Below are 15,812 nucleotides of genomic sequence, written 5' to 3'. Positions count from 1 at the left end.
TGTTTTCAGAAGCGCATGTTCAGTGAAAGTTCATATGAATGCCTCCTTCTTAAGCTGTTTCCCTTTAGAGTCGTTTTTTGGTTTTCTTTTTCAAATTGCCCCATCTAATTTATAATAATAATAAAGATAATGATTGTTACTATTCTGTAGAATATAACATTATAAAGAAGCACCAATACTTATTTTTAAATAAACTTTTTATCTTAGAATAGTCTTAAATTTACAGAAAAAGTGCAAAAGTAGTACAGAGTGTTCCCATACACCCAGTGTCCAGTTTCTCTTATTATTAACAGCTTACATTAGCATGGTGCATTTTTCACAATGAATGAACTGATATATTATTATTAATGAACATACTTTACTTGTATTTCTTTAGTTTTTACCTAATATCCATTTCCTCTTCCATTATGCCATCCAGGATACCATGCTACTTTTAGTCATTCAGTCTATTTAAACTCCTTTTGGCTGTCATCATTTCTTAATATAATAAAAATTATAAATAGCTAAAAATGAGAGCATTAAGACATTAGTTGATTATGTTACTATTCTGGTAAGGGATTTGGAGCTATTGTTCTGAGCAATAAAGAGAGAGTAATATAATGAGTGGTGTACACAAGGAAGAAGGAGAAAAGAGCCCTATTTAGGAGCAGAGGTAGATCTGAGAGACTCACATACATCATAACTGAAATAATATTGGTCACAAGTTGATAATTATTTAAATTAGGCATATGATGATTCATCATGGAATTTTTATCTTGTATACACTTATATTTTCATTATTAAAAGGTCATATAAATACACACATATGCATATATACATATGTATGCATATACATGTAGGTATGTACCTATGTAGTATATATATGAAAGCTATCTCTCTGTTGTTTCAGCTTATATGATACAGCATACTTAATTCCACTCAAACTTATAAAAGCCTATGCACAAAATGATTAAGAAGTTTAATTTTTTCTCTATTTTTTCCACAAAGTACTTATAACCATATTTTATTACAAATTTTTCACTTTTGAAAAAAATTCAGAAAGAGATTATGTGATCCCACCATTTGTTTCTTAAAACTCTGGTGACTTCTTATCACTGAATTCACCATTTTTAAGTCCTAAAGTGATGTTAGGACCTAACATTTATTCCACCAAAAAGGGAAATTTTCTGTGTCGTGAGAGGTGGAAGCACTGTGGTTTGTGCTATGCTTTTTCAACAGAAAGATGAGATTAGAATAACACTTGTCATATCCTTTTCAGGGATCAGAATTGACTGGATATTGCTAGTATCGAATCTAAATCAGGAACTCAGGACAGGTCTAATTTTTTCAGGAGGCTCTTATCCACAAGAATCAGGACCTTCCTTCTCTAATCAGGTGTGTGTCTGTGTGTGTTTGTGTGTGTGTTTCTAACAACTATTGTTTAATAAATAAGAAACTCTTGAGGTTTTAACCTCAAGAAAATTTCTAAAAATATATGCGCTATAAGGTAATTCTAATTGTTTCTTAAGTGTTTGAATTGACTTACTGAAGGCAATGAATACTTGTTACTTCTGAGGTATATTCTGCTCCACTTTATTTAATGATAGGTAAGTAGGATATACTTATTGAAGAATCAGAGGTTATGATATTACTATAAGATGTGACACACAACCTTACTTTCAAAATGAAACAAATTATTTTCATTGTTTCCAACTATCATGATCAAATGTAGAACAGTTTATATTTTTAAAAATCTAAGCACTATGCGCATTTATTAAACACCTTTTATTTTTTCCTGAGAGCTCTGCTAGGCAATGTTAAGATGTTACTATATTAACAAATGTGAGATTAGTTTTGTTAATGATGACAACGATAACTTGTAAATGATGACAACGATGTGGACAGAACTTTAATTAAAGTATACTAGAAAAACTCATTCAACAAAAATTCATATATCCTACCCAGACTTACCTTGCAAAGAAAGCAATTACCACCAATAAAGTTACCACCAAATAAAATAAGACGACTATAAATAAAAAACTGTGTGTGGGGCTTCCCTGGTGGCGCAGTGGTTGAGAGTCTGCCTGCCGATGCAGAGGACACGGGTTCGTGCCCCGGTCCAGGAGGATCCCACATGCCGCGGAGTGGCTGGGCCCGTGAGCCATGGCCGTTGAGCCTGTGCTCCACAACGGGGAGAGGCCGCAACAGTGAGAGGCCCGTGTACCGCAAAAAAAAAAAAAAAAAAAACTGTGTGTGTTATCATTCACTATCAGTGATGAAAAACATCTTTAAGTATCTTAGTGTAGGTGAACTAAAAACAGCTATTACATTTTTTAACATTTTGTTTTTTATTTTATAGCAAGAGAAAATTTAAAAGTAATTTTACCTGGCTCTATATGAATTCTCATTTCCATTCTTTCCTTTTTCATGTCTGCATGGGTGAAAGTTTTCTGTATTCTCACTTTTCTAATCTAAATATATCAACTCACCCCAAGGAGAGGAAACAGGAAAAAATTCACATTTTTATTTTATTCAGTAATCCTTTGTAAAAAATGAAGCATTTGGATTCATCTGTGGGATAGATGGGCAGTCATAATTCTATGATGGGGTTGGTCCGAGATCCGTGGGCCCATCACAGCGTGGGTACGTACTTTCCACATAAATGTAGTTTGGTCTTTCTGTGCAATTTTAAGATACCCAGAATTTGATACAAGCATATAAGTCATAGAAAAGTAATTTACTATGATTCACTTATGTTCATTTTATATTATGGTCATGTTATATTTTAAATCCTGGCTTCAAAAACTTGAAAGGTTTTTTCCTCCTTCATTTCAATAACTACCTAAAGGAATGTATCTCACAATTTGAGATAACAGCCTTAGTATTTGGAGTTAGAACTGGGTTTTAATCAAAATTTTACCAGTCTCTAGCTTTGAGATCTGGGACAATAACAGCCTCTATGGACTTACGTTTCCTTTTCTATTAAATAGAGGTATAAGACATGCCATATTTACCTTAGTGGATTTCTATGATATTCAACTCAAGTGACATAAATTTAAAAGTGCTTTTTTAACTAAAAATATTATAAATTACTCATAGCTGATAGGTTTATACTGAATAAGCAGTATGATTTTGGCCGCCTCTAAGATTTAATTTCTTCACCCATAAAATAATAATAAATATTTACCTAAATAATACATAAATAAGAAATAAAATAATACCCACATTTTCCACATACTTAATAATGAAGTTTAAATTAAATTACATATTGTATGTATAAACTAAAAAAAGTTTTAGTTTAATTTTAGGTGCAAAAGGTAATTCATATTCACATTTCATTTATAAAAGCCTCTTACATATTCAGTAGTGATTATTTCAAAAAGAAAAAAAATTATTTTTCACTCGTGTTGTTCAGAGGCGAGATTCTTTACTTGTCTTTTTCCTAAAATTTTAGAACCTACTATTTTATTCTTTGTAAGTCCTTCACTATAAAGAACTTTACTACATGATTTACATTATTGATACAAGATGCATTTCATTTTCTTTTACTTTTTAAAATACCCACACCAGGTTTTGTTAATATTCTTTGTCTTCCTCCCTCCCTCCCTCTCCCCCTTTTTTTCTGTCTTTCTCCGTTTCTTTCTTTGTTTCTTTTCTTCTTCTTGCAATTTGTGAAATTATTAACTTAGTAAACGTGGCTCTGTGAATTAAACACATGTCTAATGCCCTAGATCCCTGTCTTTTTCATGATAGTGTCTTTATTTTTATGTTATATTTCATTACACATTAAGAATTAACTTATTTTAGGGCTTTCCTGGTGGCACAGTGGTTGAGAGTCCGCCTGCCGAGGCAGGGGACACGGGTTCGTGCCCTGCTCCGGGAATATCCCACATGCCGCGGAGCAGCTGGGCCCGTGAGCCATGGCCGCTGAGCCTGCGCGTCCGGAGCCTGTGCTCTGCAACGGGAGAGGCCACAACAGTGAGAGGCCCGCGTACCGCAAAAAAAAAAAAAAAAAAAAATGTTGTTCCCATCCCAAGGACTACAAAGATATTTTCAGGATGAAGGAAAATAGAATGCAGGTAAGAGTGGCAGAAAAAATAATAAAAATGAAATGGGTCAGATGCTCCTGGATTGACTGTGATTAGTATGATGGGGCCAGATGTGAGCAGGCCACTGCCATGGGTGACCAGTACTCTTCATTCGAATCAGCACTTTCCATCACAATGCCCTGAAAAGATATGGGAGCTTAAAAAAACATCTGAGCTATAATTGGGTGGCAACAGGAATTTTCTTCCCTCGATGGAGACAATTTTGACATAGATTACTCTCTGAAATTAGACATCATCTGTCATATTTAACACCTTCCGTTCCCTCATTGTTCTTGCAGCATTGTAATAAATGTTCATGAGTTCTCAGGAAAAAAAAAAAAAGGCTGATTGAACTCTGGACACTTCATAGTGTAATGATATGAAAGTAACAATTTGAACCTATACTTTAATGTGGCTAAATAAATACAGTTGAGATTCATCCTGGACAAAAATTATGAAAATAGACTATCCTTGGTTCATTACAGAGAAAACTACTCCAGGTAGGAAAAAACAAAGAAACACACAAAAAACTCAGAGGAAATTTTTGTGGGAAGAGGACAGATTGATGGGACAGTTGGAACAGAAAAGTATTTATTTTCATTCTAAGGTTGCCTATAATGTTCTTTTTAAATTCAATTAAACTATATTATTATGAAAATCACATGGACAGCAAAGGCAAAACATTTCAAATATCTAGAAAGTGCAATGCATGTTCACTTAGTCCAAGTTAAACATTTGAAAGATGTTATAGTCTATCCTGAATTTTGCATAGTATAACTTAAGTGCACTTTTCCTAAGTCAACCTGCATACAAGAATGTGAAGAGTTCAAGTTGTAGTACTATTATATTTATATTTAGAGAAATAAAACATAAGAGGCTCTTTCCTCTTCCTGACTCTTTGTATTTTAAAAATCAACTTTGGGTTCTTAATTATTATTATTTAATTAAAATATAAAACTAGAGAGCAAATATAGATGTCAATACACAATTTTTTAGATGTAGATGCAACAATTACAAAAAGGGAATTGGCTTTTGATATCTGTGAGGTTGGGAAAATCTCTTCCAGGTCAGACGGGCATCAGAACTCATTGTGTTCCCACCCTTTCTTTTACCTATTTAGAAATCCTTCAATAAAATGAGCTAGCCCCTCCTCCACCCCCCCCAAAAAAAGGGTAATTATTGGGTTGGCCCAAAAGTTCATTTGGGTTTTTCTGTAACATCTTACAGTATTTAGTTTTTGGTACATACTTTTAGGAAAAGGCTTTGGGGACTGGCTAGAGATTAAAATCTTCAATGTACATGTAAGAATGGCTTTTTTTTTACTGATGGATAAGCATAGGCAAGAAAGATAGGTGGAGTAAAGAAATAAGTATTATAAATTTATATGATCAGGGCTTAGATGCCCTTGCCTCTTGCAAAATATGAAAGCAATCACGTGAGACCATATATTTGGCCAGAGACTTCCAACTGTTCTGCAGAACTCTGTAGCATCAAGAGAAGACACACAAATGTGTTCCCCTCTGAGGCCAGGTGACACATATGAAGAAACTATTATATGGCACTTCCAGCTCTAAATTAGAACATATAGATGTATAGAAATCCAGAAAGAACTGAAAAGGAACACTAAAATTATTTTTACTTCCGGAAAAAGAGAGATGAGGATGGGACTTCTCAACTCAGTACGCCACACAAAGGACTGATACGATGTGATATATATTATTTGGCATGAATTAAGTTTTATTTAAATTTCTGCAGAGAGTTTCCAAGAATATATGCATAAACTATTAAATTCACTCTTTACCATATACATTAATATTCATGAAATTACTTGTCTGGACTATAATTTTAGGTGTAGGCACACATTTCATCCATTTTAAGACACACGGCAAAATTTAAAAATTATAACTATATATGATGATGGATGTTAATCAGACCTAGTGTCTAGTTATTGTTATGTTGTATACTTGAAGCTAATGTAATATGTCAATTATATCTTGATAAAAAATTTAAACACATTTTCAAATACATGAAAATTATGATTGATAAGACACAATTTGAAACATTTTACAGATCCCAGAAGTAGGTAGTTAGTAATATATGTTACCATTCTAAGTATACTGAATCTTCATTGCACACCCCTTCTGCCCCAAGAGACATCTAAATAAGCTGTTGCTTACAGACATAACGATATTGAATCCCACAGTCTCTATCCAAAACTCCTCCGCTTGGGTCATATATTATGCAGTTCTTTGGATTTAGAGGGTGAAAGGATGGAAATCTGTAATGAAGAATAATGTTTTAATATATTGGGAAAAGGAAATGAGAATGTTCAAGGATGATGTTTTTGTTAAATGATAGAACTACAGACATTTTAAAAGCATTTTAATGAGATATTACCACATTGAGACATTATCTTTTTTCATTCAAGTCAGTTTTCACAATTTCAGAGTACAATGTTACAAAAACTCAGCTATTGCATCAATAATCAATAGCAATGAAGTTGGGGATTTTTTTGTTTTTGCTGTTGTTTTTAATGGTTTTGGTATGTTATATACTTTACTTCTAAGATGCATCTGCTAATCTAGTCTAGGGAAAAAATCAGAGCATAAAACCTGTCATTGTATGATACTGTAAATCCCATGTTTATGAATGAAAATGAGATTTGAAGATTACAAATACACAGAAAATAAGCCCAGAATGTTTGAAATATGGGATGATGCTGAGAATATTGGGCTCCACCAGAATAAGGAAAATAGTGGATATACTCTTTTCTCTGGATGGCTTTTGTGTATGTGAGAATCTGTATATGTACATACATATCCAAGTGCTTGTACCAAGGCAGGAAATAAAAGCATATATCAAAAGCTCTTTTAGAGTCACAAGTACACTAACTTCATCTCACTTGAGCATACACTTGGGTGTTGTGGTTGGGACTAAAATTGTTATTCTGTTGTATCAATTCTCTTTTCTGTATTCTCACGTCCTAAACAGGATATCTTACCTACAGTGTTCCTGGATGTTACATTCTCTGATCAGATCTAAGGATAAACTCAAAAAGAACAGAAAAAGGTTTTGAGTGCCAGAAACTTACAGATCTTGGGAGACAGTAGAATTATCCTCCCACAACCAGGCATGATGTTCTTCACTGTAAGAGAGTCCAATCCAGTAATAATAGGAAATGAATTTCATAAAATGCTGTTTGGAAACAAAGACCAACATATTAATCTATTTTGAATCTACTCTAGGGATCAGGTACTTTTAAGAAAGTCAGTGACTTTTAAGAAAGTCAGATTCAGTTTTTCAATTATACAAACTAAAATCATTTTTAACTTTTAATTTAGGAGGTATAGTCAAGTCACATGCCTCATAGTTCTCATTCATCAGGCCCATTCATTTATGGAGGAAAACGTACCACAAAATCTCACTTCTTGAAAGAATGAAAAACGTCATAAAGGGAATTAGAGCTTTCATGGAACACTTCCTTCACAGGGGATCAGCAATCAAATTTGATCCCAAACCAACAGTATCTTGAGGGATAAATCTTAGCACAGGTTCTGCATGGAGCTAGAGAAAATTTTCACTTTTTCTTAAGAGTTGGGTAATTGTTTTATAATATTCTTCATATTCATTCCAACAGTGATAACAAAAGCTATATAATTACAAAATAAATTATAAATTCAATTAATGAACTAAAAATTCAAAGTCCTTTGAATAAAAATAATGATCTATTATTTATTCTTTGAATTCTCTCTAAAAAGTTTCTTGTACTTTATCTGTCACATTCCTATAATGTAAATCTTTGAGAAATTTTGGGTAGATTGTTTGGCTGTTTCAAATTGTAGGAAATTAGTTCAAATAAAACTGCCTATTTACTATCTGATTAAAGACTTGAATCAAAGTATTCAGCTTACTTAGATAATATTTTCCTAGGTCAAAAAAATTGTAGAAAAATCAGAATTAAATACATGCCAGTTCATTTCTGTTTTGTATCTGAAGTAGACTGGAATTCTGAGAAACACAAAAATTTCTACTGTCTTTCCATGTTTTTAATTCACTAGAAATGAAGTAACAGCTGCATTGGTAGCCAATCCACTTTTCTCGGCAAGAACAGCAGCCAGATCCTAAGAGAAAAAACAAAACGTGACTTGATGACATTGGCGATTCCGTTGTTTTCAGTGCTATTTACTCATTTGTTATTTAATGTTTTTCTACAACTAGTCTTTGAGAATTTACTGCATACACCACAGTTCAGGGGATATTAATCTGAATGACTCAGACATGACCCTTCTTCCTCATGAAGATTATAGTCTAGAGATAGAGACAGAATTATACAAATTTCAGTCATTTATGAATTATATTTAATGATAATTTGTGTAAGTATACACAAGAAATTCAGTATGTTAAAATACTGTGTAGCAGAGTATAGGATGGGGGGCGGTTAGAAGAACCTCTTTTGAGGAAGTGACCCGAAGTTGATCTCTGCTGTGTAATTAAAAGTGAACTAGATAAAAGAGATATTTAAAGGAGGAAAGCATTTTAGCATATTTCCTGAGTCAGAAAATAATTCTGGATATTTTATTTCAAAATGAAGTTAATAAAGCACTTAGCTTGAAGTCTGACCGTCCAGTTTACTAGTGATAGTGTCTTCAACATTTACCATCCTCAGTGATAAAAGTCATATTATGTGGTAGGCACTCAAATCTTTGTCAAATGAGTGGTGCTGAGATTGTAGAGTTGAATGGGCTACCAGGGGCTGGGATGTGGGGGAAATGGGGAGCTGTTGGTCAAAAGGTACGAGCTTCCATTTAGAAGATGATTAAGTTTTAGGGATCTACTGTGCATCATTATAACTAGAGTTAACAGTACTGTATTATATACTTGGGAGAGTTGCTACAAGAGAGCTTCTTAAACATTCTCACCACAAAAAGACATGATAGTTGTGTGACATGATGGAGGTGTTAGTTAATGCTATGGTGGCAATAATATTGTAATAAGTGAATCATTGTACACTTTAAACTTACACGATGTCATATGTCAATTATATCTCAATAAAGTTGGAAAAACGCTGAGGGAAAAAAGATATGAATGAAGTGCTATATGAACACAGAAGATGATGAGACATCATTTAGGAAAAGATATGTTTAAAAATATCTTTGAGCTGACGTTCACTGGTTAAGTAGAGTTTAGAATTGCAGAAATCTCTGTGCTTCTTTCTGAGTTATGGAAGAAGCGGAGGTACAGGTAAAGAGGTATCAAAGTATGTGTTATGAAACACAAGCAGGCACTTAGGATCAGCTACAATATTTACTGTAATTTGCTTTTGTTACTTAAACATGAGCAGTCACATAGGAAAAATAGGTCACTTCCGGCTAATATTTTCCTTATTACTTAATATATAAATGACACACGTTCAATGTAATTTAATAAACTAAGTTAGCCATAAAATGAGACTATCCTATAATTTCTATTACTAAGCATAATATCCCTTCATGCTTCTGTGTGAGAAAAACAAGAATATTTCATTCTCTAACAGCACTAAAGTTTTCCAAAGTATGGAACCCACCTTCCTGGAGATCTGTGGAGGGTCCTGGAGAGAATGTCGGCTGAACATTTTGTTTAGTAAATGCTGTAAGAAGTAATTAGAAATTTACTTCATCAGACACAGATTTATGAAATAACAAAATATTACACATTAGCAAAATGAAACCTTTATTGTAAGACAGTTTCATCACAATTTTGATCTTTTTATATAGTCTTGATTAGAAAAACTTACAATTTTCCAACAAAACTCCCAAAGCAGCCACCAACAAAAGGCACATTACTCCTAAGACCCCAGAAATCAGCCTCCATCGAGTGGTCTGAAAAGCTATAAAGAAAGAGAGATAGGGTAAAGATTTAAAGAACAAACACAGGAGCTGAAGTTCTTAAAAGCAGAAACCAGTGAGAGAATCCAAAAAGTTCCTTGGTTTAATAACCCCATAATTTTGTCAATGAAATGTTGGAAAATGAAGACATTCCATTTAGAACTCCACCCAATACCAAAAATTTTATATGATGTACTTTATTCTTCAGTGAGATTAGCCATACCTTTTCCTCTTTATCAGCTCTATCTTATCAAACTGTACTTACCACTTATTTTTAAATTTGACAAAGAAGCTTAGAGATCTGTAGTAAAAAGAGATCAACAGGCACCAAGTTCGGTCTTGTGGGCTGATATAACAAACTCTTAGTTTTGTAACAGCAACAAAAAAATCACAAGATAGAGAATCTGATTCCCATTAGGTAGCTGAGAAAATGTAGGATCCATTAATAATGTTATTTTCTCAAGGAATCAGAGCTATTAAGTACCCAAGTCAGAAATCAAATGAAAGTTTGTCTAGACCCAGAGTCTTTCATTTAAATGACATGTATTCCATCATTGTTACAATAATATTAATACTACTTGGGAGTGTGTCCTTCTGCTAATCTCAGTGTATTCGCTACTCTGAGAAATGTCAGGCTGCTCATAGCTTTGTAGAGGCTGTACTGTGAACAGAAGACATGGTGTGATGAGAGGTTCCCCAACCAATGTAGCGCTAATAACTTGGGAACCTGAGTTCATTTCACAGTACATTGAATTATGATACGTAAAAAACCACTTTTTTACAGGAACCATTTTTTACATGTATTACGTCTTCTCATACCAGAAATTACTTGCTCACAGGCATTTCCCCTAAAATAATTTAGCATCAGGAGATTCTGCATTAACATTAGAGTACTCCCAAAGGGTGTCATCATTCACAACAGTTCAATGTGTCAAACTGTTAATCTGGGTGGTTTGGGGGATGTCACAACACAAATGGTAAATTAAAAAAAAAACACTTTTAAACATTTTGTTGATAATATTTAACATTCTCTATATATTTTCATGCTAGAATTATGTTGTTTATATTTTTCCTGGTAAATTCAGATGCCAATCAGAATTTAGAGCTATCCCTGTCAGAATCCACTCTTTAAACCTGTTGGAAAAATCTTCACAAAATCATTTCTAAGTTACAGAATGAAGAATCAGAAAAATGAAATTAAAGTAGAAAGTACAGATACATGGGGAGCCTAAAAATGTATACTTTTGTCCTACAGCGTTGCCTCAAATTAGCCATACCCACAAGATATTTTTCCTGGTTATTTTAATTTTTTCATTTTATGACTTGGGCTGCACATACCTGCCATATGAAATGTTGTTCCAGTGTTCATGCAGGAAAGGCACGATGGCTGCTTGTTCAAGAACTGGGTTAGATCACGGAGCTGAGCTGTAGGCTAAGGAACCTGAAAGTTGTGTATGAAGAAACTTTTTAAAAAAGAAAACTTGTGTATTCAAGTGTGCGTGCATCATCTGCTGATGAGACACAGATGTGTAGTATGAACAAGAAGCAGTAAAATCACTATCTTCTAAAATGTTTCTGGAACCACAATACAGGAAATTCTCACTGAACTTGTGCAATGCACACCCTTTGACTATCACAAAAGAAGGTGACAGGAAGTTTTTTTCATGTTTAATGGTAAATTTACTTGGTATAATAAAATTCCACACATAAGTTTCCTTTTTCTAAAATATTTATTTACTTTTTATTTTTTATTTTTTTATTTTTTTACATCTTTTTTTTTTAACATCTTTATTGGAGTATAATTGCTTTACAATGGTGTGTTAGTTTCTGCTTTATAACAAAGTGAATCAGTTATACATATACATATGTTCCCATATCTCTTCCCTCTTGCGTCTCCCTCCCTCCCACCCTCCATATCCCACCCCTCCAGGCGGTCACAAAGCACTGACCTGATATCCTTGTGCTATGCGGCTGCTTCCCACTAGCTATCTACCTTACGTTTGTCAGTGTATATATGTCCATGCCTCTCTCTCGCTTTGTCACAGCTTACCCTTCCCCCTCCCCATATCCTCCAGTCCATTCTCTAGTAGGTCTGTGTCTTTATTCCTGTCTTATCCCTAGGTTCTTCATGACTTTTTTTTTCTTAAATTCCATATATATGTATTAGCATACGGTATTTGTCTTTCTCTTTCTGACTTACTTCACTCTGTATGACAGACTCTAGGTCTATCCACCTCATTACAAATAGCTCAGTTTCGTTTCTTTTTATAGCTGAGTAATATTCCATTGTATATATGTGCCACATCTTCTTTATCCATTCATCAGATGATGGACACTTAGGTTGTTTCCATCTCTGGGCTATTGTAAATAGAGCTGCAATGAACATTTTGGTACATGACTCTTTTTGAATTTTGGTTTTCTCAGGGTATATGCCCAGTAGTGGGATTGCTGGGTCATATGGTAGTTCCATTTGTAGTTTTTTAAGGAACCTCCACACTGTTCTCCACAGTGGCTGTATCAATTTACATTCCCACCAACAGTGCAAGAGGGTTCCCTTTTCTCCACACCCTCTCCAGCATTTATTGTTTCTAGATTTTTTGATGATGGCCATTCTGACTGGTGTGAGATGATATCTCATTGTAGTTTTGATTTGCATTTCTCTACTGATTAATGATGTTGAGCATTCTTTCATGTGTTTGTTGGCAGTCTGTATATCTTCTTTGGAAAAATGTCTATTTAGGTCTTCTGCCCATTTTTGGATTGTGTTGTTTGGTTTTTTGTTATTGAGCTGCATGAGCTGCTTATAAATTTTGGAGATTAATCCTTTGTCAGTTGCTTCATTTGCAAATATTTTCTCCCCTTCTGAGGGTTGTCTTTTGGTCTTGTTTATGGTTTCCTTTGCTGTGCAAAAGCTTTGAAGTTTCATTAGGTCCCATTTGTTTACTTTTGTTTTTATTTCCATTTCTCTAGGAGGTGGGTCAAAAAGGATCTTGCTGTGATTTATGTCATAGAGTGTTCTGCCTATGTTTTCCTCTAAGAGTTTGATCGTTTCTGGCCTTACATTTAGGTCTTTAATCTATTTTGAGCTTATTTTTGTGTATGGTGTTAGGGAGTGATCTAATCTCATACTTTGACATGTACCTGTCCAGTTTTCCCAGCACCACTTATTGAAGAGGCTGTTCTTTCTCCACTGTACATTCCTGCCACCTTTATCAAAGATAAGGTGACCATATGTGCGTGGGTTTATCTCTGGGCTTTCTATCCTGTTCCATTGATCTATATTTCTGTTTTTGTGCCAGTACCATACTGTCTTGATTACTGTAGATTTGTAGTATAGTCTGAAGTCAGGGAGCCTGATTCCTCCAGCTCCATTTTTTGTTCTCAAGATTGCTTTGGCTATTCGGGGTCTTTGTGTTTCCACACAAATTGTGAAATTTTTTGTTCTAGTTCTGTGAAAAATGCCAGTGGTAGTTTGATAGGGATTGCATTGAATCTGTAGATTGCTTTGGGTAGTATAGTCATTTTCACAACGTTGATTCTTCCAATCCAAGAACATGGTATATCTCTCCATCTATTTGTATCATCTTTAATTTCTTTCATCAGTGTCTTATAATTTTCTGCATACAGGTCTTTTGTCTCCTTAGGTAGGTTTATTCCTAGATATTTTATTATTTTTTTTGCAATGGTAAATGGGAGTGTTTTCTTCATTTCACTTTCAGATTTTTCATCATTAGTGTATAGGAATGCCAGAGATTTCTGTGCATTAATTTTGTATCCTGCTACTTTACCAAATTCATTGATTAGCTCTAGTAGTTTTCTGGTAGCATCTTTAGGATTCTCTATGTATAGTATCATGTCATCTGCAAACAGTGACAGCTTTAGTTCTTCTTTTCCGATTTGGATTCCTTTTATTTCCTTTTCTTCTCTGATTGCTGTGGCTAAAACTTCCAAAACTATTTTGAATAAGAGTGGTGAGAGTGGGCAACCTTGTCTTGTTCCTGATCTTAGTGGATATGCTTTCAGTTTTTCACCATTGAAGAAGGTGTTGGCTGTGGGTTTTTCATTTATGGCCTTTATTATGTTGAGGAAAGTTCCCTCTATGCCTACTTTCTGCAGGGTTTTTATCATAAGTGGGTGTTGAATTTTGTCGAAAGCTTTCTCTGCATCTATTGAGATGATCATATGGTTTTTCTCCTTCAGTTTGTTAATATGGTTTATCACATTGATGGATTTGCGTATATTAAAGAATCCTTGCATTCCTGGAATAAACCCCACTTGATCATGGTGTATGATCCGTTTAATGTGCTGTTGGATTCTGTTTGCTAGTATTTTGTTGAGGATTTTTGCATCTAGGTTCATAAGTAATATTGGCCTATAGTTTTCTTTCTTTGTGACATCCTTGTCTGGTTTTGGTATCGAGATGATGGCGGCCTCGTAGAGTGAGTTTGGGGGTGTTCCTCCCTCTGCTATATTTTGGAAGAGTTTGAGAAGGATAGATGTTAGCTCTTCTCTAAATGTTTGATAGAATTTGCCTGTGAAGCCACTGGTCCTGGGCTTTTGTTTGTTGGAAGATTTTTAATTACAATTTCAATTTCAGTGCTTGTGATTGGTCTGTTCATATTTTCTATTTCTTCCTGATTCAGACTTGGCAGGTTGTACATTTCTAAGAATTTGTTCATTTCTTCCATGTTGTCCATTTTATTGGCATAGAGTTGCTTGTAGTAATCGCTCATGATCTTTTGTATTTCTGCAGTGTCAGTTGTTACCTCCCCTTTTTCATTTCTAATTCTATTTATTTGAGTCTTCTCCCTTTTTTTCTTGATGAGTCTGGCTAATGGTTTATCAATTTTGTTTATCTTCTCAAAGAAACAGCTTTTTGCTTTATTGATCTTTGCTATCATTTCCTTCATTTCTTTTTCATTTATTTCTGATCTGATGTTTATGATTTCTTTCCTTCTGTTAACTTTGGGGGTTTTTTGTTCTTCTTTCTCTAATTGCTTTAGGTGCAAGGTTAGGTTGTTTATTCGAGATGTTTCCTGTTTCTTAAGGTAGGATTGTATTGCTATAAACTTCCCTCTTAGAACTGCTTTTGCTGCATCCCATAGATTTTGGGTCATCGTGTCTCCATTGTCATTTATTTCTAGGTATTTTTTTATTTCCTCTTTGAATTCTTCAGTGATCACTTCGTTATTAAGTATTGTTTAGCCTCCATGTGTTTGTATTTTTTACAGATCTTTTCCTGTAATTGATATCTAATCTCATAGCGTTGTGGTCGGAAAAGATACTTGATACAATTTCAATTTTCTTAAATTTACTAAGGCTTGATTTGTGACCCAAGATATGATGTATCCTGGAGAATGTTCCATGAGCACTTGAGAAAAATGTGTATTCTGTTGTTTTTGGATGGAATGTCCTATAAATATCAATAAGTCCATCTCGTTTAATGTATCATTTAAAGCTTTTGTTTCCTTATTTATTTTCATTTTGGATGATCTGTCCATTGGTGAAAGTGGGGTGTTAAAGTCCCCTACTATGAATGTGTTACTGTCGATTTCCCCTTTTATGGCTGTTAGTATTTGCCTTATGTGTTGAGGTGCTCCTATGTTGGGTGCGTAAATATTTACAATTGTTATATATTCTTCTTGGATCTATCCCTTGATCATTATGTAGTGTCCTTCTTTGTCTCTTCTAATAGTCTTTATTTTAAAGGCTATTTTGTCTGATATGAGAATTGCTACTCCAGCTTTCTTTTGGTTTTCATTTGCATGAAATATCTTTTTCCATCCCCTTACTTTCAGTCTGTATGTGTCTCTAGGTCTGAAGTGGGTCTCTTGTAGACAGCAAATATATGGGTCTTGTTTTTGTATCCATTCAGCTAATC

General features: G+C 34.2%; 1 protein-coding gene across 1 annotated transcript; it reads right to left on the bottom strand.

Moving 5' to 3' along the window:
* Nucleotides 1–5,219: 5,219 nt before the first annotated feature.
* On the bottom strand, nt 5,220–11,449 carry LOC137202758 (natural killer cells antigen CD94-like). Its single transcript, XM_067698626.1, has 6 exons — nt 11,270–11,449; nt 9,841–9,933; nt 9,631–9,693; nt 8,037–8,188; nt 7,159–7,262; nt 5,220–6,345 (listed from the first exon to the last, which is right to left on the bottom strand). The coding sequence occupies exons 1-6, from the start codon at nt 11,298–11,300 to the stop codon at nt 6,225–6,227; spliced, it is 564 nt and encodes a 187-aa protein (XP_067554727.1). The 5' UTR covers nt 11,301–11,449; the 3' UTR covers nt 5,220–6,224.
* Between the last annotated feature and the right edge of the window lie 4,363 nt (nt 11,450–15,812).

This window comes from Pseudorca crassidens, chromosome 11 (genome assembly GCF_039906515.1).
Source record: "Pseudorca crassidens isolate mPseCra1 chromosome 11, mPseCra1.hap1, whole genome shotgun sequence".
In the NCBI taxonomy this organism is placed as follows: Eukaryota; Metazoa; Chordata; class Mammalia; order Artiodactyla; family Delphinidae; genus Pseudorca; species Pseudorca crassidens.
Note: the sequence above shows the minus strand (reverse complement) of the source record. Positions and strands in the feature narration are given on the sequence as shown.